Source organism: Zonotrichia albicollis, chromosome 1 (genome assembly GCF_047830755.1).
Source record: "Zonotrichia albicollis isolate bZonAlb1 chromosome 1, bZonAlb1.hap1, whole genome shotgun sequence".
Lineage (NCBI taxonomy): Eukaryota > Metazoa > Chordata > Aves > Passeriformes > Passerellidae > Zonotrichia > Zonotrichia albicollis.
In genome coordinates, this window is record NC_133819.1 from 93,690,252 (window position 1) to 93,715,413 (window position 25,162).

Consider the following 25,162-nt stretch of genomic DNA (forward strand, 5'->3'; position numbering starts at 1 on the left):
CAGAGAAAATATGACACATAATATTATCATACTCTAAGGTGTGTGCACAGAGAGGCCAAGTTGAAGATCAGAGGCAACCTTCTCTGTCACTTTCTAAATTTAATGCTAGATTATTTTTAACCTTATTGCTCTTTTAACACTGAGGCTGCTTCTGTGCATGTAATAGCTTTCACTTTCTAAAAAAGCAAACTGAGCTGAATTTGGGGATCTTGATTTTGTGTGTGTGTGTGACTCAGTGTAGCTCTGCTTGTAGACATGAATCTTAAATTAAACCATTTAATAGCTCTGTCAAGGATTTGTTCCTTATGCTGCCTCCATGTTCCCAGGGCACAACTGCAGGGATTCTCTCTGCTTCTCCTTATGTCTGTATCAGTGGCCCTTAGCCTTTCTCTTAGGATGATTAACATGCTTGTCCTGTTTGTGAGTTTGTAGATGCGTGGGAAAACAAAACTGATGAAGTGTTTGATTTCCAGATATTTAGCAATGAGCTTTGGAATTACTTTTCCTGTCCAGGCATCTCCTGAACCTCTTGCAGCTTCTGCTTGCTAACCTGCAGTGAATCTTGAGTTTTTGTCCAGTCTCTTCTGGAGCTTATGTAAAATTCTTGCGTGCACTAGTCCTATTGTAAGGAATTCAAAGCATCTGCTGACTATTGCATATGGAAATGGAATTTTTCCAATATGGAATTTTTTTATTTATTTGATTCTTTTAAACCAGATTCTAACAAGATTTATCATGCAAGTCCCTACTTCCTGAATTGGGGCTTATTACATGTTCTTTCATTCTCTTTTCCTACCCAAGATTTATTTATTTTCACATTTGTCTGATTGCCTTTGCAGCTTCTCATGTTATCTCCCCCAGCCTCTTGCATTCCCACCTTTTTGCTCAGTGGTTACATCACAGTTTGAATTTCTGTGCCTAGTCTAGCAAGTCCTAAACTCCCTTGAATCTCTCTCCGTGCTCCTCAGGGCTTATTGGAATATGAATCCCAATATTACCAGTTAGATTGTGCCTGGGCCAGTCTGACCCTCACTGCCAGGCCAAAGGCGGCATCTGTGGTGCTTCACACCAGAGACACCTTTAGCTTGCTGATGGTTTCAGCTGGGCACTAAGCAAGTCCAGGCTTGTTAGGGACTCTGTTTACCTCAGGAGGAAAGCTTCAGGTGATGGTGAAGAGAAAAAGGAGAGGATTCTACTGGAGGGTTTAATATCCAGAGGTTTATTCCATGGTTACAGAGGTCTGAATCTTAGGAACAGCCCCAACAGAATCCCGACCGCCTGGCCTGCTTCACCTTTTAAGCTCAGGGGGAGGGGAGGGGACAGGAGAGCCACCAACCAGATGGGGGGGCGGGGTCTCAAGGGACGAGGGACACCTAGACAGGCCAATGACCTCTGGGCCTGAGGGGCATCCTTTGAACTTGCCCAACCACAGATGCCTTTGCTGGAATGTTAAGCCTGATTGACAGGGCTCACTCGGCAAGGGGGTGAGGGGGGAATGGAGACCGGTATTGGCACACCTGGGGAAGGGACCTGAAAGTTTAAAACACAGCGCAACAAAGGCTTATTTTGGTAAAAAAGAGTGACCTCAAGTCAGAATCATGGTTCTTCTGCATCAGATTTAGGGAGATGCTTCTGCTGTGCTGAACAGGACATGGATTTCACTCTGTTTTCTGGTGTATGGATCTGTGTGAATATCCAATTCGATTCCTGTGTGAATATCCACCTTATCTAGGGAAGTAATGGCAAGAGCTCTTGCTGATTTAGTTGAGCATGTGTGAAGTCTCTTCCATGCTGTCATGAATGGGACTGGGACCTCCTTGGAAGGATGTAAAAAATTCACCGTTCTCCTTGGAGATCATTGGCCATGCCCAAGGGATTTGTCCTGGGAGAACTTGGCAGCCAAGTAGCAGCCTTGGGTCTGGGGAGAGATGGAGAGACTGTGGGTTAAGAAAAGGAGGTGATGAACCAGAGCTCAGGGCAGGACCAAAGGTGTGCTGGGAGCCAGAGGGGAGCGAGCAGAGCTGCCTGTGCTGCCTCGCCTGGAATATGGCAGCTCCCTACTGCCAGGCATCAACAATTCAATGTGAAGGGGGAGCTTTATTGAATAAAACCTTGGTGCTCTCTCACTTATGATTTTTGTCTCCCTAAAATTAACTATATCCTACATGGTAGGCTGATGGAATCCTGAATATTTTCTTTAATTTAAAGAAATTCTGAAACTCCAGGGTTTTTCTCCTTTCTTTTTGAGCAACTCCAGACACGTGCATATTCTAGCTGTCATTTTTGTGGATGCTGAAATGTTATGGATGGATTTTTGTGGGTGGCAAAATGTATATGCCTGGCACAAAAGTATTCCAAATTTGATATTTTTGCTCCCAAAGCACAGAGCTGCAAAAAAATTCCTGCGTAACAAGCTTTCCAGAATTTTGTTACCCATGAGCTAAGCCATTTTGGCTGTTGGCATAGAAAAATTAGGAAAAAAAGTGATCTTAGGCAGATAGTTGGCTTGGAAAGTTGCATTCAGAAGCTTTGAAATTTCACAAGATTGTAAGAGTGGAAAGCAGCAATCTCTTACAGCAAAGATCCATAGTCTGCAGTGCCAGTGCCAAAAGCAGCATACAAGGCAATTTGAATAATATGCATTTTTGCATAATGTGATGTGGGTTTGAGCTGCAGTCTTGTGAGGAAAACATGTGTGAGATGTCCTTGTTTCCAGCTCCTGGCTTCCTCCAGGTTCAGCACTGCCACCTGGGCCAGACTCTGCCATTAGGTGGTCCCTGGTGTCTGTTTGCTCCACAAGCACTGCCTTCTAACTTGGGCCACCAAAGCCAGCTAGTGCTCCACTTCTGCCAGATTGCCCTTGAGATGGGAAGTGTCAGACAGCTTTGATAAAGGATTTTGCTATTGCTCCTTTTTGTGTTCTAAATCTCCAAGCAGCGTTTTAACTAAGCTGTGTTTAATGGCTTCAGCAGTTCTGAAAGAGGTGCTGAGACTGCTTTCAGTGGGGTTTGTTGTTTGTGTATAAAAAGTAGTGGATATGATGAAAAATATAGCCCAGCATTAGTAATATAAAAACTTTTACCAAGTTAGGGAAATAAAATTAGCTTAATTTATGGTGTCATCACTGTACTGAAGATTATACCAGCATTAATGAAAAGTTGCTATCTCAGTTAATTTAATCATCTTAGCAACCTAAAGCCATGCAGGGATACAAAGTTGAGTATGCCTTGTCTTTAAAAGAGCCAGTTCTTGTTTTGAACTATTTAAGTGCTATTCTAACAACAATTAGAAACAGGAATGCTAAAACTGTAACAATTTAGGCATGCTAATTGATTGTATTGTGCAGGTAGGTTATGAATTCTTAACTATATGGTTTCTAATAAACTGTCTGCTATTGGTTTTGTGTAGATCATCCTTTGCAGGCTGGAAGTGCCAAGTGCAGGATAATTCAGTGAATGATGTGGACTATTTCAGCTTCTTGTTTTCAACCCTTATAGGTAATCCATATGAATGTAATAATTCAGAATTAACAAAATGAAATTTGTTTTGATAGTCAGTTACTGAATTTAATTTAGAGTAAATGGTTTAGTAAGTACTTCCTGAAAGTAATTCTAATCTTGTTACATATTTTTGATATGAGATTTTATTTTCTTGATCTGATTTTTGACACTCTGCTTTTACACTTTTCCATTTGGGCTGAGTATTTGCATACTTTTCCTTCATTCTAGCAACTTTTTCAGGAAAATATGAGAAAAACTTAAATTTAGCATATGACATATAAACAAGATTTTTTTTCCTAGCTTGAAGTAAATGCCTTTTATTAGCTCATAACAATATGAATGAGTGCCTCTGGGATTTCCTGTGAACGTGCTTACGCTCTTAAAAACATTCCATCAGAATAAAGTAATCAAAGTATGTTCAAGTGAGCTGGCCAAGGTCAGCGTGTGAGCAGAGCTACTTCTGCTGCTCTATTCTTACTCAGCTGTAAAAATAGTTGCATTCTGTGGTGATGCAACTTTGGGAAGTTACAGTGCTTAAAATGGCGTAATACTGCTGAGAAGTAACTCCCACTGACTTCTGCTGTGGTAAAGAATAGTGTGTTTTCTTTATCACCTCTGTCTTTTATAATGTTCAGATACTTTGTTTTCAAAAATTACCTTTTTGTTGCTAAAATGGTAGAAATAGTGCTGAACTGATAGCAGAGAAAATGAAAGCAAAGCCCAAGTCACTCTTGTGGAGTGGTCATCCAGTTTTACTAAGACATCTAATACCTATCTAGAAATAATAAGCCAAATGATTTTTTTTTTAATACCTGAGGCTATATTATTTATTACTAAGTTATTGGGAATACGTGAAGTAGTTTGCATTATATCCATGTTTTTAGTTTTTTGGAGATACATATAGCGAAGATAGTATAACACAGGCCTCTTAAGGTGTTTTTTTATCACATTATAGTACTATTGGGTTTTAAAAATATTTTTATTTTCTGTCAAAATTTGTACTTTAATATACTTAGTTTATTGAACCAAGCAAGAGCTTTTAAGAAAAAAATGTTATGTTGACATAGTGTAAAAGACAGTGTTTGTCAATGATGCTGTTGAAGTAGAACACTGTTTGGCTTGTTTTGTGATACTGTTGTACTGCTTCTTCTTCCCCAGGGTTTTCCAGAGAGGAGCTGACTAGTCTCCAGGGCATTAGAGGAAAACCACACATTAGCCAGACACAGCTTTCACCTATCCGTCTTTACCTAACTGATCTGGACCAGTTTTTACACCACTGGGCTGTGACAGAGGTAATACATCAACCCTAATTCTAAATGACAGCGTACAAACTCTGAGTGCTCTCCATCCCTTTTCCACAGATGGCTAAATCCTGTTGTGATTTCAGTTGACAAAAGAATGAAAAATAGAAAAGCTGTCAAACAACCAACATTTTTCTGCAGCCATCAGATAATATTTTGAAGGGAGCTGCTTTAAAAGTTAAATGTTTAGACACGTAGTATGCAAAGTCATACTCAAGGAAAGATTGGTAGAAACCTTGGTGGGGATTCTTAAGCACTAATATTAGGACCAGCAATATATTTTGGTTTTCAAAAACAAATTAATTATAAAAATACTAATTATAAAGAGTTTTCCTGGGGAATAAGTGCCACTATTAATTAAGAAGCACTTACATTGAATAAGATTTGAACTTTCAAGCAATATTAAGTTGGCTTTAGTCATTATTTTGAATAATTCCTGATTAGTTAACCAAAATATGCTGGGTTTAGAAACTTCACTCTGAATTCAGTACCTCACATCATAAGAACTGAAAACTTAATTTGTCTGTGAGTTCTAAAAGGGATTTGAGCCACCAGATTTTATTCGAAAGAGGTGCATTAGCTGTCTTTCTTCATTAGCTCTTTTTATTGTTTGGCTCACCAGAAACCACTTTGAGGTGTGAAATCATGTTGTAGTGACATGCCAATTTGACAGTATTTATGAAGTTGTAGTTCTGAATTCAGAACAAAGAGTGAAACAGAAGGTTTTAGTTTTGTGTTTTTTCATTCAAGAAAGCAATATTGTAGATGTTTTCTACTTCATAGTGTTTAAATGATAATGTTCTGAAATTGATGCTACTCTGAGATACAGATGGAATGTGTGCTGTTATGTATTAGAAAGTATTTTAAGCAGAGCTGTTGCTTGGTAGCATGACTCACACACATTTTTAGGTGTCCTGCCTTCAATCATTCAGCCTGTGGAACAGTTGAATTTCCTCATTTGTTTTGCTTTGTCTCTTCTGGACTGTAATGAAGTGTTTTCTCAACAAAATACCTTTCTCCAGTATGGAGAGATCAGAATACTCTCTTTCCTGTTGCTTCTGTGAATGCATAGAGCAACTATTTGTTTCCCAGTTAGCATAATCCCATACAGCATCTGAAGGATTTATGTACACCTTACCTGTTTCTAAAAATGTCACCTTTAATGTTTTCTCCTTCCTCTTTTTGCTTCTATTCCATAAATCTTTCAAGGTTGGCAGTGAAATAGGACTGTTTTCACAAAGGAAACAGTGAAGTAGTTTGATTTCTTTTTTGTGCCTTTAGTTCCTGATGGCAAGTTTGAGTCTTTTCTACCACAATGTTCAGGTTTTTGGTGCTGTAAAGGAGAGTCAGTATCTTCAGAAACTTGAACTTACTTTTCTAGAAGTACCTTTTCTCAGGAAGGAGACAAGGTGCTCTTCCAGGTTGTTAGAAGGGGATGGTGGTCAGTAAGCAAAGAGCTGGATATCCTTGGTTACTAATGAAAGATTTGGACATCCTATGGAGCACTGCACTACTTCTGCACTTATGTGTCAGCCCAATGTCTATTCTGGAGACTATGTTATAAAAGAATAGGAGCAAAAATCCCATACATCAATATCTGTGTGAAGAAGGATCAGACCTTCTAGACTCACCTGATTTTGTGGGCTCTTAACCAACAAGAGTTCTGAACTGTTGCATTTTCCCAGTGAGGGTGGTCAAACACTGGAATGAGTAGCCTAGAGACATTCTGGTTCCCATATATGGATGTACTCAAAACCAGGCTGGACACAGCACAGGGTGACTTGCACCAGGTGGCTCCACTTGAGCAGGAGCCTTGGCTTAGAGGAACTTGAGGGTATTCCTTCCAGCTCTAGGGATTCTGTGGTTATTTGAAATCTCCTTCTGTAACAAAAACAGGTCTTTTTGTTTCACCATCAACAAATCTCTTTGTTATTTTTGCTTTTTAGACAAAATGGAATTCACAGTATGAGTAAGAGTTTGTTGTTTTCTTTTATTTTGTAAGTTTGTTGCATTTGTATTTATTTGATCTAAAATACCTGCCAGGTACTGCAGGACTGTTTGGAGTGTTCCCCCCAGGTTTGCTAGTTTTTTTTCCCCCATGGAATTTTGGGAACAAAAACGTAGGGGCACCTCTTCAGTAGTTTGCTTTCATTCTGGAGAAAATATAAGATAATCTTGCCTCTGATGTGGTAGTAATGGTGGCATATCTGCTTGTGTTAAAATGAGAAGTGATCATTAGTATTGAGGCAACCACTTCCTTTTATGAATTGCAGAATTACATTCATTTTTCACTCATCTGGTTTTGATTTCAGATGCAGACATAGATATGGTAAATAATGCATAAACAAAACCATGCTGATGCTCTTCATCTTTTAGATTACTTTTTTTCGCTGTGTTTAAGTATCTAATACAGTACTGTGTTCTTTCAGTTTTTGGGGTTTTATCTTTTCCTTGCATGAGTACCATTCTCCAACCTCAAACATGTTGACCAATATGGTATATAATGCTCAGTTTCTGAAAAAAATAAAAAAAATTGTTCTGAGGACTGTAGTCCATTAAAACATTGGGAGTTAGAGTCTGGACAAATATTTAAAACCAAGGAAGTAAAGAAGGAGAAAAAAAAAGACAAAGGCAAGCTTGTTAAAAACCTTTGCGTTTGGGATTTGCCACAAGCTGCACAGGAGTACTTTTAGGAGATCAAGTAGTTTTCACTAGGTACTGAACAAGCTAATCTGCTCTCAAAAGGGGGAAAAAAAAACCCTAAACAACAACAACAAAAAAATCCCAGCCAGAAAAGCAAAGCCCAGTGTTGCAGGCTCTGGGGAGAAGGAAAGTGCCAGGAAATGACGAGGCTCTCCTAGGGTGTCTGGCAGCACAGTGGGATATGAGGGTTCCGTGTGCATTGAGTGTCAGGGAGATAGGTTTGGAGGCTGCCTTCTTCCACGTGGAGATAGTTCAAGGTGTGATAGAATTTTGGAGTCAAAATATTTTTAGCTGTAGCAGCAAATTGCTTTATTTAGCTAGAGAAGTGCTACAGGAAATAATAAACCCTGGCTTGAATTAGTCATGCTTTTCGTGGAATTTGGTATAGTGCAGAGCTTCTGAATGCTAACCTTTCATCTGTTCCCTTGCTGGATAAGGAAGGACAGTGGTGATGCTGTCATGTTAGGCAAAATGTTTGTAGTAATTTTAAATACCTGCTAAATGAAAACAGTGCTCGTTGGCTGCAGATCAGGCCTCTACTCTGTGTTGAGAATTGTTTGTTTGAGAGTTCTCATTATGTAGTTGTAATTCAGGATTTCCTCTCAATGGAAAAGTATTTTAATGTGGGTGAAAATAAATGAAGAACTCTGATGTAATCAGAATTTGATGGCCTGGTTTCCTATCAATAAATGAGATTAGTGATCAGATTCCTGTTAGTCCTTCCACCGTCTTCTTTCATTTCTTCCAACTCTAGTTTTATCTAAACCATTTTTAGTTTATAGCTGTCTGCTGAAAAGAATAAAGTTGCAAATACTAATTTCCCATAAGTTCTATGAAAATAAGCAGGTGAAAGAGGAAAAGCTCTAGATTAGAGCAGGGTGGGCTGTAACTCTGTTCCAGCATCCTGCTTGGCAGCACCCTGCCTGCAGGGGCTGTCCCTCCGCCAGTGGAGTGTTGGGGTTGTGAGGCAGCAGCAGCAGGGGTGGTGGGACTGAGGAAGGGTCCCAGTTGGGAATCTGCAGGCCACAGCTTGTTGGCCTTACTGCTCACTGCTCAGCTTTGTTTCCCAGTGCAGGGAAAGGCAGTCCCACCTTCCTGTCCATAGCTGTGCAATGGGTGATGGGTGTTTCTATGGGTAAAGAGCTGGAAGAGGGAATTTCATGTATAACGTATGCCTGCCAGAGATTTGGGAGAAAAAGCAGTGTGCCTCTGGAGAAAGGGCAACTTCTGGAAAGGAAAAGAATAACTTGAGGCATTTTCAAACAGCAGTTTGGACTTCTGGGGTGTTATTATAGCCAGGGCGCTTGGTAGGATAACAATAACAAATGCACTTGTGGATAACAATAACAAATACACTTGTGATAGGAAGTAATGCTTTTAGGTAGTTTTTAACAAAACCTGTTTTTAGATGGATATTGTTTGTAATTTGCTTTTCTTTTGACTAGAGAGTGGTTTGGAATTGGAATTGTGACAATCTGAAACCATGGGGGTTTTTTTTTGAAGCTTTTAAATAGTGGTGATTTTCAGTTAAGAAGCAATACTTCAGAAAAGTCTCTCTTTAGAGCTATGCAAAGCAGCATTTAAAGGTTAGTCTTCATGATTTGTCTAAAAGAGATGTTAAATGTGGGAACTTTGGTTCTTTTTCTGGAGGAACTTCTGCTTAAAATTACTTCTGTCTTGTTGAAGCCAATTATTTAAAATCACCCCCCTGTAGCTGAAATAAATGGGACTCCAGAATAAATGGTTGCAGCCCGAGGGAAGAGCTTCAGCCTTGGCTCATTTTAACTGTGCCCATAGTGTTTGTCAGTGATATTGTTCACTCCCCTGTAATTGAATTGCTCTGCCAGGATGGAATGAAAAAGTGCCCAGAGAAATGAAGAGTTTAACAAGGTAACAGTGTATACATGGTAATTTCTGTTGTAATATTTGATGTTTGTGACGGTTGAACGTTTCAGAGGGGGAAAGCAAATGATAATTTGAGGCTTTGCTTGAAGTCGAGATTCCAGAGCTGTATCGAGCCCACAGCTGACTCAAAGAAAGAAAATATTCAACCAATTGTTTAAAATGTTTAAGAGCAAGCACTAGGGAAGGTCAGCTGCTTTTAAAAGCAGACTTGAATTCAAAAACTTGGAGGTGCATGTAGTGTAATACACTAATTTGTGTCCAAACCTGTTCTGTCTTATAAGTGAAATACAGTTGGGAAGACTGGATCTGCACAGATGTGCTATGAAAAAATTACAGCTAATCAATAAAAGTAGCAAGTCAGTGGATATAAATTAAAAGCCCTGCAAGGATGTTTGTCTTGAGAAGTAAATGGTGGTATTGGAGTGCTGTAGCTTAATTTGAAGTAGAGATTAATGCCTTAAAAAAACCCTAAAAATTTTTACAATTTAGATTTTTGAATTGAAATTCCTGAAAGATTTCATCCTGTTGTCTTTATTGAGATTTACAGGTCAAAGTTACATCAGGGAGAAAAGGCAGCTGAGGGTAAATAAACTTCCTTCTAAATAAAATTCCTTCTAAACAAGGAATATAGTACAATTTTAACCTTCTTTAAAGAAGACAAAAAATTCTGTATAAACCCATTAGCATTTAGTAAAGCTACATCCTATCCCAGCTTTAATGTTGAGAGGTGAAAATAATTACTTTCTTGGAAAGTAGTGCAAAGTCCAGAGAAAGAGAAGGGAAGAAATTTAAGTAAAAGGAATGCCTCCTAAAATTAAATAAATAATAATAATTAAATAAAGCTGTTTTTCAAAGGTCTCTTTCATAAGATATAAAACTTAAAGCAAACAAAAAAGCACCAAAACCAGCCCCCACAGGTAAAACACAAATTTGCAGAAAACCAGAGCTGATCTTCAGGCCAGTGCTCCTATGTACCTGCATCATATACTTCCAGCATATCTTGTAACACCTGGGAGCTCACTGCAGTGTTACTGCACGTAACTAGCATGAATTTACAACTCCACAGGTACTGTGTACTGTGCTTTATATTGAAATCCTGGCTTGTGATACCTAACCTAAGTTTGCTTAGAAAGATAGGCTTTGCAGCACAAGAGCTAAGTGTTGGGTTTTCTGTATTTTCAAGTCCTTTGGTTTGTAGAAGAGGAAGGGAGGTGAATTTGGAGACTTCAACAGCAGGTGTTCCTTTGACTGTCCTGCATGTAGTCTGACAAGGAGGCATCCAGAGCAGGAGCAAGTGGCTATGGTGACATTTTATAGCTGTGAGGAAGCTGCAGAGCCACGAAAGAAGGGCATATTTATGGCTGCAAGATGATGAAACAAAAGCTGTTTTGTGGTGTCCTTTCTTTGAATTTTGTTAGTAAGATGGCTCTGAGAAGAGAACCCAACCTGTGTTGTTCTTCAGGTGTGGCTTTGTGCACCCTTGGATGGCACAGTGGCTGTTGAGCTCAAGCCCTGGCTTTGCTGATAGCAGTGTTTTCAGAAATGCCCCTCACTCAGAGAACCAGGGTGATTGTCTCTAGCCCTCCCTGCCTGGGAGCACCAAAGCTTGCAGGTACCCACACTTGAGCACATGATCCAGTTGTTGCACAGCAGGTGAGCTGTGGTGCTTGCCATTCGGGTATTTGTGTCCAGTGGCAAATAAAGATAACTTCACTTAGTTTAATTGATTCTCAGATATAGATTTTGTATCAGACCTTGTGTCGCAGCCAAGCAGCCTGCAGCCAGGCAGGCATCACAGCTAGCACATGCAATGAGTTTGTGTGCTGCAGTTACACTGTGACCAGGACATGAACTGTGTCTCATCATTCTCCTAAGTCTTTGGAAATACCAAGTCTCTATCAATATGTGGGACATCATATATGTTCTTAAACATTCATAATTCTTAAATAAGTTTTTTGCATTCCCATTTTGCCACCCTGAATGTAAAATTAGCCAAATAGTGTGGTTTTTCCCCTTGTTGCTCACCTGTGTAATGTTCTCCTGCAGACTCTGTTCCTCTTTTTGGCTGTTTCTTTTTTTAACTTAGGTTTTGTTTTGTCTTATTGTGAGTGTGTAGGGTTTTCATGTGGAGGTTTTTATGGGATTTTGTTAGGTTTTGTTTTTTTTTTTCTGGAGTCAGTGAATCAGGAATATCTTTCATATCCACCCCTGTGAGCTTACCCAAGGCAGATGAACAAAGATCTCTTGTTGTACGCAGCTTTCTCAACAACTCAGGGCACTGTTAATATTGCCCTGTCAAATCAGTTTATTTCAGAAGGAGAAGCAGCACCTGTCAGGGGAGTACAGTGTCTGATAAGTGAGAGTGCTTCAGGGGAGCTGGCCAAGCTTCAGAAGCCAAGCTTCATTGCCTGCCCCATCACCTGAAAACTTCTCGTTTTCTACGCTCTGCACTAACATGTTACACTGGATACAGCCCTGCTCCAAACAGGCATTTCACAAGGGCTGGGGAATTCACTGCAGAACAGTCTGTTACATTTTAGTTATCCATGTCTGAGGCCCATGTCAACGGGAGTTGAAAAATGTATTTTTAAGTTCACCTTAGGTTATGGTATGTGGTGTGTGCCAACTTTCTTTTTTTAATAAAATCATTTCTCAGGGAGTCTGAACTGCCTTTGGTCTGACTCCACACAGTGGCATGCTAAAATACTCCATCCTTTATCATTCCTTCTTGCTTGGGTTCCTCTCTGTGCTCCGGCTTGTGTGTGTCTTCAGAGGAAGGTGAGTATTTTTCTTTGATAAAAGACTAATTTGCAGCATGACTCAACTTGAAATAATACAAAAATTTTCTCTAGACAGTTGCTGATTATTAGTAGTTTCCTTGAGACTTTGAATCAGGATTCTGTTGTGTCACAGGAAGCATTGAGGGAGTGGGAACAGTTCAATAATGAACAAAACATTAGTGTCGGTTCACCAGGCGTGCTTGTTCCTGTTCCATGAGGGCTCACCCTGAGCCTGGGCTTCCTTGGCTCATCCCAACTCTGTCTTCTGGAGGCAAGAGCATCTTAGAGATGAACAACGTGAAACTGATGAATTCCTCTGATTCTGCATTAGAGCTGTGAAAAGCCTGTGTGGGATTGCATTGTCAGTCAGGGGGCTGTCAGTGGCAAAAATGCTTTTAACTCATTCAGTTGAAGTAAAATACTCCATGGTGCCAGCATCTCCAAAAACCCTGGGTCAGGCTGTGCTTCTGAGGGGCCTCTTCAGCCTTTTATTTTTTATTTGCTTGTTTGGCGTTGTTTGTTTTGTTTTGTGGTGGTTTTTTGTTGTTGGTTTTTTCTTCCCTGTTGTGGTTGGCTGCTGTTGGAGTTTGTCTTCAGTGTGGCAAGGAGGCCCCTGTAGCAAAGGTTTCCCCAAGCACCCGAAGGGAACCTGCTGCTGCAGTTGTGTGCCTTGTCTGATCAATAGGGTTTGGTTTGAAAATCTGCCAATGGATTGCAGGGGCCTGGAGCATTTGCTGCATAATGATAACAGATAATCCCTGTGTTTAAGAGAATTAATTTCTTTCAATTAATTTATTCAAGTGAATATTCAAACAAAATCAAAAAGAAAAGAAAAAATACCCCAATAAAATGTCTAAGCCATAGCCAAACCTGTTAAAAAAAACTTGCTTCAAAAAGAAAAAACCCACCCCTCCCTGGTCAATAATGCCTGTTCTCAGTCCATTCACTTCAGGATTGCTCTGAAACAAAACTACTCTGGCTTTGGTCCAAAATCGATCTATGAATGTGCCAAAAATGTGATAAATGTTAATCAAATGTAATGTAATGAATCAGCTGTGACATTTTATTATGGAAATTAAAAATCATGCAAAACCTTGCCTAAGGAAAATAAATTGTCAGGGAAAATACTAATTTTCATGTGATAATTAAGTTTTCTTTTTCCTTTCATTTCCATGTCTAAAAACGTTTCAGTTACACTTTTTATAACAGGCATTTGGTATGAAAGCCATTTCAAGCAGGATTTAATTTATGGAATTGAAAAGAATAGCCTCTCCCACTTAATTGTAGGAAAACAGAAGTGATGTAAGGAATGGTGGTGCTGTTGTGAGGGTCCAGAAGATCTAAAAGATTGAAAAATCAACCTGCACTTTACCACAGCCTTTCTAAGGAATTATGCTGCTGTCCAGTTGTGCTTGTTTTCCTTGTCAGTTCTCCTCTCAGGGAGAGCCTCAGTGGATGGTGGGCTTTTTCCAGGGACGTAGTCCTAAGGGAGAAATATTAATAATGAAACTGTATTTTTGTTGGGTGGGTCTACTGGATTTGCCTTCAAGGTCTTTAATTTGTGGCTCTGTACTGAATCACAAGGGATCTCTGGCAGACTAACTGGTGCTCACAAGCTCATGGCAAGCCCCTTTGTGGAGTGCCTAAGCTTTGCCCTATGAGCAACAAATGTCTCCTGCATTTTCTCCTTTCATAATCATCCTTCCCAATTTCCATCTCATCTGCATTCCCAGCCAGCCATGATCATTGTTATGTTTAGTTGTTGTTTGGTTACATTTGTTTTGGTGCAGCATTTTTCACCACTCTGTAAGTGGCAGTAAGATCCCTTCTTGGGTGTCACTTTGCCAGCCCAGGCAGGTTCAGTTCTTTGCCTTGACACTGGTAAGACAGGATCTCTCTTTGTGCAATTTTTCTGTCTGTTTGGTTTGAATCAGCCTTTCCTGAAAATGAGTGGCTCCTACTTTGCACAGTATGTCAGAAATGATCTAATTCTAAATGAGATCTTACAGAGTAGTATTGGAGAAATGATCCTTATTCTGTCTGAGCATTTCTGTTGGGATTATCTTTATTTTTACATCCTGGAGTAACATTTGCCCGTTTTGTGGTTGTATTACAACCACTTGTGGTCAGCTGTTACAGAATTTCCTCCTCATTTCCAACTGGTAAAACTCATAGCTGCACACAGACGTTTTTGTCAGTCTCCAGGCACATGACCCACTACTTTTTTTCACTGAATTTTTTCTGTAGCTGTTACTCATCAAACCTGTGTGATCTTTTCCATAGGTTAGTCCAGTCCTCCTGCCTTGGCAGGGTTTCTCAGCTAGGAGCTGTCACCCAACAGATTTCATCAGTGCAGCTTTACCTTTTGTGTAAGTGCTGCTCATTAAAATACCAGGTCAGATTGGTGTCACAGTTTGTCCCTGACATGACAGTCCCCAGTAATAACCTCTGTTGCAGCTTCACTTTATTCCTTGACACTACTAATAACACAGATGTTTTGAGGGGATTTCTTGGGAATATTCCAGAGTACTTAATATTTTATCACTTTCAAATTGCAGTGGACAAAAGCCCTACTATATTTAGGATGCTGTACTCAGTTTTAATAATATTGTTTCATTATAAAATAAATGTACAGTTAAGGTATTCATTGCAAGAGTATCCATGAAATGGTCTTTTAAAGAGTCCTGCTAGTCAAACAAAACACTTGCACTACACCTGTGATAGTGATTAACATGAGCAATGTCCTGACAGCCCAACAATGATATGTGCCACTAGGCAGATGTGTTAAGGATCTCCTGAATTTGGCTGGCATAAGCAGAGCTAAAAACAGGTGTGGCATGTAATTTTGGAAAAAGCTGAGTGCACTTCTATATCACCACAAATGGTGCCTCTTTGCCATTTCTGATTAAACCGGCACTGGCATCCACATTAGTTAAGGCTGAGTTTTCATACCACAGGACCTCGAGCTAATGGTTCTTTCCCTAACCTTTCCCATCCTCCAGCTGCAAATGTTGTGGACTATTATTTTTGACACAACACGGTTGATATGTTCTGTTTTGTCATTATCTTGTTTGGGTGTCTTGACCTGCCTGATTCAACTAAAGTCTCAAAACCAAAACAGTATCACAGAATTGAATCCCTCAGGTCAGATCCTCCTGTGCAAGTTCTCCTTAGATTTTGAGTCATGAGGCATCTTAGAGGAATGTGTTTTGCTTAGTCAAGATCCTTGTAAAACTCATGGACTTGAATTCTTTCATCCTTCCAACATCTGATCTTGCTGTTCTCTGGTTCCCTTAAGCACAAAGGGAAGATTCCATTCCTCACCTATTGGTTCTTCCATCCTCCTTGTCCTTAGCAGGACATGGCACTTGCTCGTGGTCTGACAATGCACTTGTGCTGTGCATGGTGGCTTCTCCAGAGGCTTTATTTGCCACTCTGGTGGGATAAGCAGTGAATGTGAACAGAGAGGGCATCCAAGCTCTCCAACTAGGCTGTGAGTCATTGGAATAGAGGGAAAGAAAAGAGGAACAGAGAAAACCGTCTTCTGAGGATTGCAGTACAGCTTACCAGCAGTTCTGCTGGAGCTCTGGTTTCTTTACCCTATTCAGGAGACATAGAACATTTCATGGTAGTTTGCTAGTGCCTGGTTATACAAGCATCAGAAAGTTTTATGCGGTTTATAAAACAAGATTTTCCATTGTAGTATTACATTTTGTATCATTTTTGACCATAACATTTTTGGCACTGAAGAGGAAAATATGTTGAAAATGGATCTTTGCTACAGTCTTCTTTGTTGTATTACTTTCTGTTTCACTGTGACCCCTCTGTTTCATGCTTACAGTTATTTTGGAGGTTGTTTTCTGAAATTCTTCAGCTCTGAGGAAAGGCATTTGGAGGCTTGGTGTGGCAGTCTGGCTTGATAGAATATTTTTTGACCCTCTATCACACAGATAGAATGCAGAGAGTCTTTGCCAAAAAACCTAATGGTGTAGACCATCATCTCTTTAAGCACTGAGAATTTATGTTGACAATGCTACTCTTCTACACTGGAACAATCAGTACTTTGAGACAAAGCTGCTGCATGTCCCTGTAGGTTCTTTGGATCTAGGTCTGTCAGCAAAGTATGACTGCACAGTGAGTGATTGCTGGTTGCATTTGGAGTGCTTAAATATAACTTTGTTTTTTTAAAACAGGTGATCTGTCACAGCTTGTCCACTATACCTTCACAAAGTCAGTGTTTTGACATTCTCCAGACTGGCATTTGTAAATATCTGGTAAGTACTATTTTGTCTTCTACATTAAAACTTCCTTGTGATAAATTTGCTAACAGTCTCATTAATCCTCAAATCTACTTATCCTGTGTATTTAACATATCATTTCAGCACTTGAAAAAGCTTTGAACAAGATTTGGGCGAGTTTGAAAAATATGTGATAACTGTTGGTGTCTAAACTTATATGGGTAATTTTGCTCAGATTTGTGAATACTTGACTTTGTCTTCAAGGCAGTTTGTCCATAAATAAAACATTTCTTGGTTTGGTTTGCTTTTCAAAAGAGCAACCAGCAGCTTGGATGAGCTAAAGAATGCCAAGATAATGGATGCCAGATTCTTTGTGGTGCTGAGCAATAGGACAAGAGGCAACAGGCAGAAACTGATGCTCAGGAAGCTGCACTTGAACACGAGGAAGAACTTCTTTACTGTGAGGTTGACTATGCCCTGAGCAGATTGCCCACAGATGATGTGGAGTCTCCCTCACTGGAGATACTCAGGAACTGTATGGACACAATCCTGTGCTGTGGGATGACCCTGCTTGAGCAGGGCAGGGAGGTTGGGCCAGATGACCACTGTGGTCCCAGCTGACCCATTCTGTGGGTTTTGCAGCCTGTCTTCTAATGCTGAACATGCTGAGCTGAGGATGGGGATGGCAAAGCCAGAGCTGGGTGACAGAATGGTCAGGGACAGAATCTGCAGTTCCCTGTGATGCTGCCTGATGAGAGGGAGGATCACAAGGTCTGCCCCTACCCTGCTGTCAGGGTGTTCTGTGATCTACCCAGTGTCTGCCGTTCCCTGCTTGGAGCCAGACTGAGAAGTTACTAGACCAAAGCTTCCATAGGGAGTAGCTTACCTATAACCATAGTCTGCATTTTTAAGGGTGGATGCTAACTTAAATCAACTTCAAAAAGGCTTATATGTTCTACTGCCCTGTCCCTTTGAGAGAAAACCATTAAAAGTGGCTTTTTATGGTTGGCAAGGTTGCTGCCCAAGGTCTCCAACTGGCTGCTGACACCTCTCAGGGAGGAAAGGCACCACAGAGGCAACATCCTGTATGAGAACTGATCTGAGCAGCCTCATCCACTGGACTTGGATAAATTGAAATGTCTCTGTTCCTGTCGTCTTTCAGACTGGCTGACCAGCACATTCCATCAGTAGTGTTGGCTCAGCTGGTCTTCAGGATGGTTCTTTTTATCCACCTAGATCTCTGCCATTATTTCTTACTTACAGTTGATCAGGAAGAATGTTACTCATTTTAATTGTTTGGTGCCTCAGTGTCCTGTAGTATTCAGCAGGGTCCTGGTGACAGCTGCAGTCCCACCTTTTGTCAGGCAAAAGACCATCATCATCCTCCTCCTGCCTGTGCACCTGAGTGGCACAGGTCAGCCTGGGACAGAGATCTGTGCTTGTGGCCTTGAAATACACCCAGTGTGTTAGGCTGGAAGGATTTAAAATTACAACTCATAGTTGTTCTGTATCTCTTACCTCTCACAAGTAATTGTATGAATGAAACACATTTCACATTTCTGTAGCTTGTACTTTATTGATCTTTTTTCTAAGCATTTCTGAAAGAAACAGCTGACCTTGTTAAGTGAACCAATTTCCTCTGTCAGCTTAAAACAGTGTACTTGCAGGTGAGCAAATTAGACTACTCTCAAATTCCTTAAATAGTTCTTTAAAGGTAAATGGTGCCACACTAGCAGTGCATGATTTTTTTATGGCTTTACAAGACAAAAATCTAGGGTACTTACTCCATAGTACTTCAAAATTTAAACTGCTTTCTAACTCACTGCCTCCACAAAAACCAAGAATTTTTTCTAAATTATTTATCATGCCTATAAAATCCTTACTCAAGATGATGTTCTCTCTTTAACAACAGCAGAGCATCACTCCACTTTGGGCTCACCATATATTTCATTGGCTTTGATTAACCTCAGTTCATAAAGCTCCTGTTGGGCTTCAAAGGAGACTCACCCTAGTGACAATCCAGTAGAAGCTTTCCTTTCTGTAGCATAAATCAGAGTTTCCTTCTACCTCAGTGACTGCTCACTGCCATTTCAAGACTCAGAAGGCCTCCCCAGTCCCATGATATATGCTTAAAAGGAAAGACCTGTTCTGCCCAGATTGTTTGTGCCTGCATTGTCATTCAGAGCAAGGCTCAAAGCAGTGCTGTGTTTTGCAAATATGTTTGAGATGAGTGTTTGCTTAGAAGGCATGTAATGAAGATGTCAATTTAACCTTCTGTTGGTGTGGGTGGCAGTTTATTGGGAAAGCAGAGATTTGAAAAAATGCACTGGTCTGCAGAGTTTGAACAGAAACAAAGTAATACATGTGACCACAGGAAAGCTCTAGGTTTGCTTGTATCCCAGCAAAAAATCTTCTGTATAAAGTGATGAATTTGGGTTGTTGATTTTTTGGTTTTTTGGTCTTGTTTTAATACAGGTTGGATTGGTTGTAATACCTGATAGCACAGCTGGATCTGTTCTATGTGCCATAAATAAGCTCTTGGATCAAGCCTGCATCATAAGTGAAAACCTGCACAGGTTCTTGGCCTCTTGTTGTTACAGTCTTCTGTACTTTCTGCTAACTATAGACAGAGAGGATGCAGAACATTTGCAGAAAAGGTAAAGCTGCTCTTCTTACCATCTTGTCTCTATCTTTGCAGCCACGAGTATTTAGAGATGTGAAATGAAAGGATACCAGCCCCCTCCCTTCAGAGGTTTTTTTTCCTGTCTCTCTTTTGCTTACTTCAAACCAGTACTTAGACATAAGAAAAATATCTGCAAAGTTACCAGGAATTACTTAAAACAGTAACTGAACAAGATTTAATCTGAAATTGTTCTGCTTGGATGTCAAAACCATCCTGATTTTGTCAAGCTGGATATTTATACCTTAATCTTTAACCTTAGCTTAATCAGATATATTGAAATGCACCATGCAAAGGATTTGGCTTTATGAATACGTCCTCTTAACTGATCTGATGTTTCAGTTTTAGAACTTCTCAGGCATCATTACAGAGACTGCAAAGCCATTTGATTTAAAAACCCCAAAAGCTACAGATAACAAGTTCAAATAAATTCACCTGAAATGCAGGTGTCTTTAAACAGGTCAGACATTTTTCCATATATAGAAAAGTTGTTAAAAGCTTCCTGAAAATTCAAAGGCCAAGTCCTTCTTCTCTTACTGTATTTAATGATTTGCAAATCACAAATAGCTGAGTCTATTATTTAACTTCTTATGAATCTTAAACAAAGATTCAGGTGTACCTAAAAAGTGGCCAAAACAAAAACCTCTTCACAGCTGCATGAAGCAGAAATTGCACTGCATGAGAGATTAAGCAACATTTACAGCTTCCAGGGCAGGGCCTTAATGTTTTTCCAGTGCTGTACAAAATTCTGGAATATTTTCAAGTTTGGCATTTTCTGGTACAGATTTTCTGCTTTGCCACGAATTTTGGTGAATGCAGCTGGTGTGATTGGATCCACAGAAGCAGCTTTCCTTGTACAGCAATGCAGCCAGTTCACAGGAGCATCCTTGAAATGTGTGTCCTCAATCATTTCAGTTTTGGTTACCTTTCCCCTCAGGGACATGCTGTGGAGATCGTGCATCTCTGCACTAGCACTGCTGCCGCGGCTGCTGAGGCTGATGCTGCAAAGCCTGCAGGTGAGCAGGATCTGCCGGGAGGAGCTGCCCGTTGTGGCGCAGCTGCTGCGCCTGCTCATGCAGCACGGGCAGCTCAGGAGCCACATGATCACCAACGAGTTCCTGGTGCAGCAGATCATCAAGGACATCATGGTATGAAACTCCTCCTTGTTTCCCAGACACCATGTGTATGTCATGTTTATCTTTACCAATCATTGCAAATGGGCAAGAAGAGCTGTTTGCAAACAGTGGTGGTGAAAGCAGATGTAAGGCATTATGGTGAGGTTCTCGAACCTGCAGGTTAGGAGGGGGTTGCTTCTCTTTAGTGTTGAAAATGCCACACTTAATTCTTGTGCTGTTCCCCCATGGGTGGGTTGCATTGTATTTGTTGGGTTTTTTAAGCCACCTACATAATCCTGAGAAGAGGGAATTCCTGGTCTGGTCTGGTCTGTTGGTAGCAGTTCTCCTTAGACTGGGCTGGGGCACTCCTGCACTGGTAGCACCATGCTCATTTGCATTTTAATTGCCTATAAATTGCAGAATTGCAAAGTAAGTGAGCCATTCTAATTAAGAGTAAGGAAAGCACATCTGGTGCTAACTCACATACTTGGTAATGCAATGACTTAATGTACCCAGTTGTGACACTTTATTATTTGAGCTTTAACAGACACACCGTGTGAAATGTGTAAAAGAGTAGAACAATGTCACTGTGTGCAGGGGAACAGGGCTGTCTTGTACCTTTAACAGTGCACCTGATTACCTGCAGAAACAAAGCCAAGTTTTGCAAGTGCTTCAGTTTTACCTTTTTTCTCCTTTCTAGACACTGAAGAGCGGTGAAGTTCAGGAGCAGTGGCTCACAGACCTCCATTACTGTTTCAACATCTACCTTGCCTCTCATCCCCAGACACCTGGCCCTATAAACTCAGTATATTGAAGAGGTCAAACTGCATTTATTGTAAAGCATTTACTTCTATTTAGTTTTGAATGGAAGATGTTGGAACAAAGCTTGTCAATTTTTTTGTAAGTGAAACAATAAAAATTTTACAGAGAACTGCAATACCTCTATTGCCTTTTTTTTTTTCAAGCAAGTAGATCTTACTGGAAAGTGTTTTAGTAAAGTGTGGTGACCACAGTGAGGGGTGTTGAAGTCTTCTTGTTGCTGAAGAGCTTACAGAGCAACAGACTTCAACTGACTCTGCTCATCTATTATTTTGAAACATCACATTATTTAAAAAAACAATAGAATTTTGTAGTGTCAAGTAGAAAAAAATTAAAAAACAATATGCTTTAGAGTAACATATTTTATTTTTGCTGAGTTCATATTTTTAAATACTTTGTGCAAGGTAAATACTGTACAATACACTGTGGCAGCTCTAAAGCTTTACAAGACCTTTTTTTTTTCCTCTACAGTAGGGGCCATCTTTTCTTGCTTCTCTATTTAATGCACATAGAAAAAGAGTTATTTAAAAAATTGGTGATAATTTCAAGGGGTAGAAAACACAGCCCTAATAGTTTCCATAGGTTGTGAAAGCAATTTCTTTAGTGTTTTATGTCAGCATGTCTACACTTCCTTCCAAATCCATAGTTAGCTAAGGAACAATTGTTTCTTTAGTAGAGAAGTGGAGCATGAAGGATGTTCTTCCATTCCTGCTTGGAATTTGGAATTAATTTTAATGAACTTGAGGTAGAATTAAACGTTGGTCTCTAAGAACTGTAGTGTCTTTAGTACAGTTTCCCTCTTTTTTGAAATGCTGTTTGATGAAGGCATTCAACATTCTTACTTTTTGCAATGGAAAGCTTTGATTGCCTCTGCAGTGTTATTGCAATACTGGGCTTAGTGCTTCATTTTCTGTCTTCAAATGCAATTCAGATTTCATGCTGTGTTGATAAAGAAATTAACAGTTGCATTTAAAAAACAGTTTGTACACAAAATGAGTCCAGCTCCTTAGCAGTCTGCTTGGCATGTAATGCTGTGATAATACAAAACTGAAAATGTTCAAGTTTAATACATCATAGATGGCTTATACATTATAAAAGATAACAGCTGTACCAGAATGGATTTTAAATTCCAAACATTGTTTTGCTTAATGCTTCAGTCTTGTATTTTTTGGTTTTGCAGCAGTAGTTGGTCTCATGTTGTATGAAAATTGCCTTGATTTTCCCATGTTCTCCAACAAATTAACACACTGTAAGTTGCTCACTGTAAAAAAAACCAAAATAGTTTTGATGAGTAACCCTAGTGGGTGAAAAGCAGCTTCATCTACACTGTGTTCTAGATTTCATAAGCAGCAAATCTGGTGGGAGCAGAAAATGCCTTTTTCCTGGCATCTCACTGGTGATTGTTTCCCAGTGGAGTTTGGTCTCTGCAGCGCTGGGTACAGCTTGTGTGGAACACTGGTGATGCTGCTGCTGCCTGTGGGACTGCAGCAGCCTCTCATGGGCACAGTGAGGTCACCCCATAAATGAATGTAGGGCTCCAGACTAACACCACATACTCCTGGCTGAATTTGCTGAAGAGCAGAAAGAGATTGTGTTGAGCAAGCTTTAGCAACATGAGGTAGGCAGTGGGCTCTTTCTAGAAAGTCAGGGAAACTAGTCCAGGGGCTAAAGTGAGTACTCAGAATTGCTCATGCAATGTTTTTTTATGTCCTGTAATGTGCTAAAATAATACACGTTTTCCTTCCCTGGGTTTGTAAAGATTAGCTGCAAACATTTCAGTGCTTTATTCCAAGCTGGAATGGGATAAAGAGTCATTCCAAGTGCAAATCCAAATGTTTCATTGAGGGTGTGAACTCAGCACATCTTAAGGACGTCTTTCTAATGCCAAGAGTTGCAAAACCTGCTCCTCTGCAACCCTGAACACACTTTAATGTCCACAGGGAAGCAAAGAACCAGGCTGTCTGGTTCTGCAGAGCACCTCTTTTAAGTGCCACTGGCTGAATTGACAAAAGAATCTAATTTTAAAAAGCCAAACAAACTAGAAAAAGAACAGATTTCAAGTTCTGATATATTTTAATGGTAACAATCTTAAGGGGCCTATTTGCCAGAATCTTCCAAAGCACTTACCCCATGCCTGTATAACCCATCCCTTTTCTACCTGTCCCCCTTTACTGAACATTTCCTTTGCACACTCTCTGCATATCCCTCTTGCACAGTGTTTGACTGAGTTGGGTGTCAGTCTCCATTACAGATTTGTCACTGCACGCCTCTTCCACGAGCTCTGTGAACATGAAAACTCGGGCTGACAGTCAGCCTTCACCTTCCCAGATGTACCTGCTGCAAGGGAAGAGTGAAACTGAGCAGTCCATTCTGACCTACTCCAGGCACTTACGTCAGAAACGGAGTATCTGGCATTAGCCACTGACAGCTCTGAACTTTTCCAACAAACGTAATGTTGTCATGCACAAAGGCAGGCAGATGAAAAACATGTTATTGTCTTTTAAGTAAGGGCTAAAGTTCCCTGAGCTCCTATTAGGTGAATAAAAGTAGGTAGTGTTCTAAAGCAACTGGGCAGAGTTCCTATCACTAACCTATTCGTCACCAAGTTATGAAAGCAAAGGCCACTCCAGCCTCAAGAGAAAGCCTTTTTATTTCACAAGACAGGGAGATCTGTTGTCCTGAAAAGTTAAACGAAAAGAGCTAAAAGCTCTTTTAAAATTCAGATTCGTATCTGCATGAAGAGGTGGCAATCAAACACCTGTCTGGTCATGCCTCTTAATTAAAACAGTTCCCAGACAGTGAAAGAAAAAGGCCTCTGTCTCTTCTTAGCAAGGCAGAAATTCACCTTCAGTTTTAACAAACTCAAGGATAGGTCCAGTCAGATTTCCTTCTGACTTCAGAGTTGTGTTAAGCTACTTGAAAAATGCATTTTACTTTCCTTTGCAAATTACCTGAAGTTCTGACTCCTTGAAGCAGTTGCTGTGTTCCCATCTAGATGTGGCCTCTCTGACTGAGGTGTGGCACTGCCAGGAACACCAAATGCCCAGTGGGGCACTAAACCTTCACGTGGTGAAGCACCAACATTACCACAGCTCCCAACCCCAAGTAAGTCCATAATACACTTTAAAAAGTCTGACAAATGGCATTTAGTAAAGAAGTTTTTCATCCAAATCACTCAAGGATAGAAGTGCAGTGCTCAGTTAAGCCCAAAAGTGGTGAAAGGGAGTGTGCAATCACAACAGTTTGCCAGTAGTTATGCATTTTGATAAGACAGCCCAGTCCTTAAGCAGATTGATTTCTTATCTAGGGAGAAAGCAATCTCAGGTATATGAACATCAACATATTCTTAAAATGGATGTGTCCTACCTGAGACCAGCTGCACATCAGAAAGTTTCAGCTTGGAAGGAGATCTTGCTGACTGACACACTTTGCCTTCCTGAGAACGCCCTTTAACAAACAATGTGAACAGCTCTGTGATTATCACATGGACATGTGGTTGTGCATAACTGCAAACTCTTTCAGTAAGCTACAGCATTATTTTATCCTAAAATTTCTCTCATTTTTTATGGGGAAACTCATGAGACATTCCATAGGACAGAAAATTGTGACAACTACAACTGAAATCAAACTAATGTTAAAATACATCTTGCTATAAAAAATAAGGAAAATAAATTTATTAACTTTATTTATTTTATCCTTTTTGATTCTCAAAGTTACAGAGCCATGTTAGAAGTGACTTACCACCTGTTAAAGTACATAAGGTTAGCATATCCTTACTCCATCAGTGATCCACACTGTAAAGGAACTCAAGGTCTAGAAGCAAGACTTTTCCTCTACCTTTTCTTGCAGATGCATTCCTTTGCATGTGCATGTTCAGACACAGTGCAAAGCAGTGCAGAATTGTAAAAGACAATCTTGCTCTTGCCATAAAGACCACATCTTCATACAGGAAAGTTATCAACATGGAACATATTCTTCGTATGAAAATATTTTAAAACAGTACAAAACGAACAAACAAAAAGTTTAAAACAATGCTTTAAAAAACCAAACCATGATCCAGACAGCCACTCTGCATGGATACAGCCAGCTATCCCCAGCTTAACTGCTCTGTTCTCTTTCCA

The 25,162-nt window shown here is 40.1% G+C and overlaps 2 protein-coding genes across 6 annotated transcripts in view; one reads left to right on the forward strand and one right to left on the reverse strand.

The window, feature by feature from the left end:
- The window catches only part of TEX10 (testis expressed 10), a 55,291-nt gene extending 34,132 nt beyond the window's left edge, over window positions 1-21,159 (forward strand). For both annotated transcript variants that reach the window (XM_074547163.1, XM_074547174.1), the window contains exons 10-15: window positions 3,409-3,497; window positions 4,659-4,792; window positions 16,383-16,463; window positions 18,903-19,084; window positions 20,045-20,255; window positions 20,923-21,159. In XM_074547163.1, the coding sequence (XP_074403264.1) occupies window positions 3,409-3,497; window positions 4,659-4,792; window positions 16,383-16,463; window positions 18,903-19,084; window positions 20,045-20,255; window positions 20,923-21,036 (811 nt within the window). In that variant the 3' untranslated portion in view covers window positions 21,037-21,159. The remainder of the gene's footprint in view (window positions 1-3,408; window positions 3,498-4,658; window positions 4,793-16,382; window positions 16,464-18,902; window positions 19,085-20,044; window positions 20,256-20,922) is intronic.
- Window positions 21,160-21,453: 294 nt separating this feature from the next.
- INVS (inversin) overlaps window positions 21,454-25,162 on the reverse strand; it is an 86,572-nt gene continuing 82,863 nt past the window's right edge. For all 4 annotated transcript variants that reach the window (XM_005482913.4, XM_074547145.1, XM_026790969.2 and 1 more), the window contains 2 exons: window positions 24,408-24,488; window positions 21,454-22,302 (listed from right to left, as the gene is read on the reverse strand). In XM_005482913.4, the coding sequence (XP_005482970.2) occupies window positions 22,187-22,302; window positions 24,408-24,488 (197 nt within the window). In that variant the 3' untranslated portion in view covers window positions 21,454-22,186. The remainder of the gene's footprint in view (window positions 22,303-24,407; window positions 24,489-25,162) is intronic.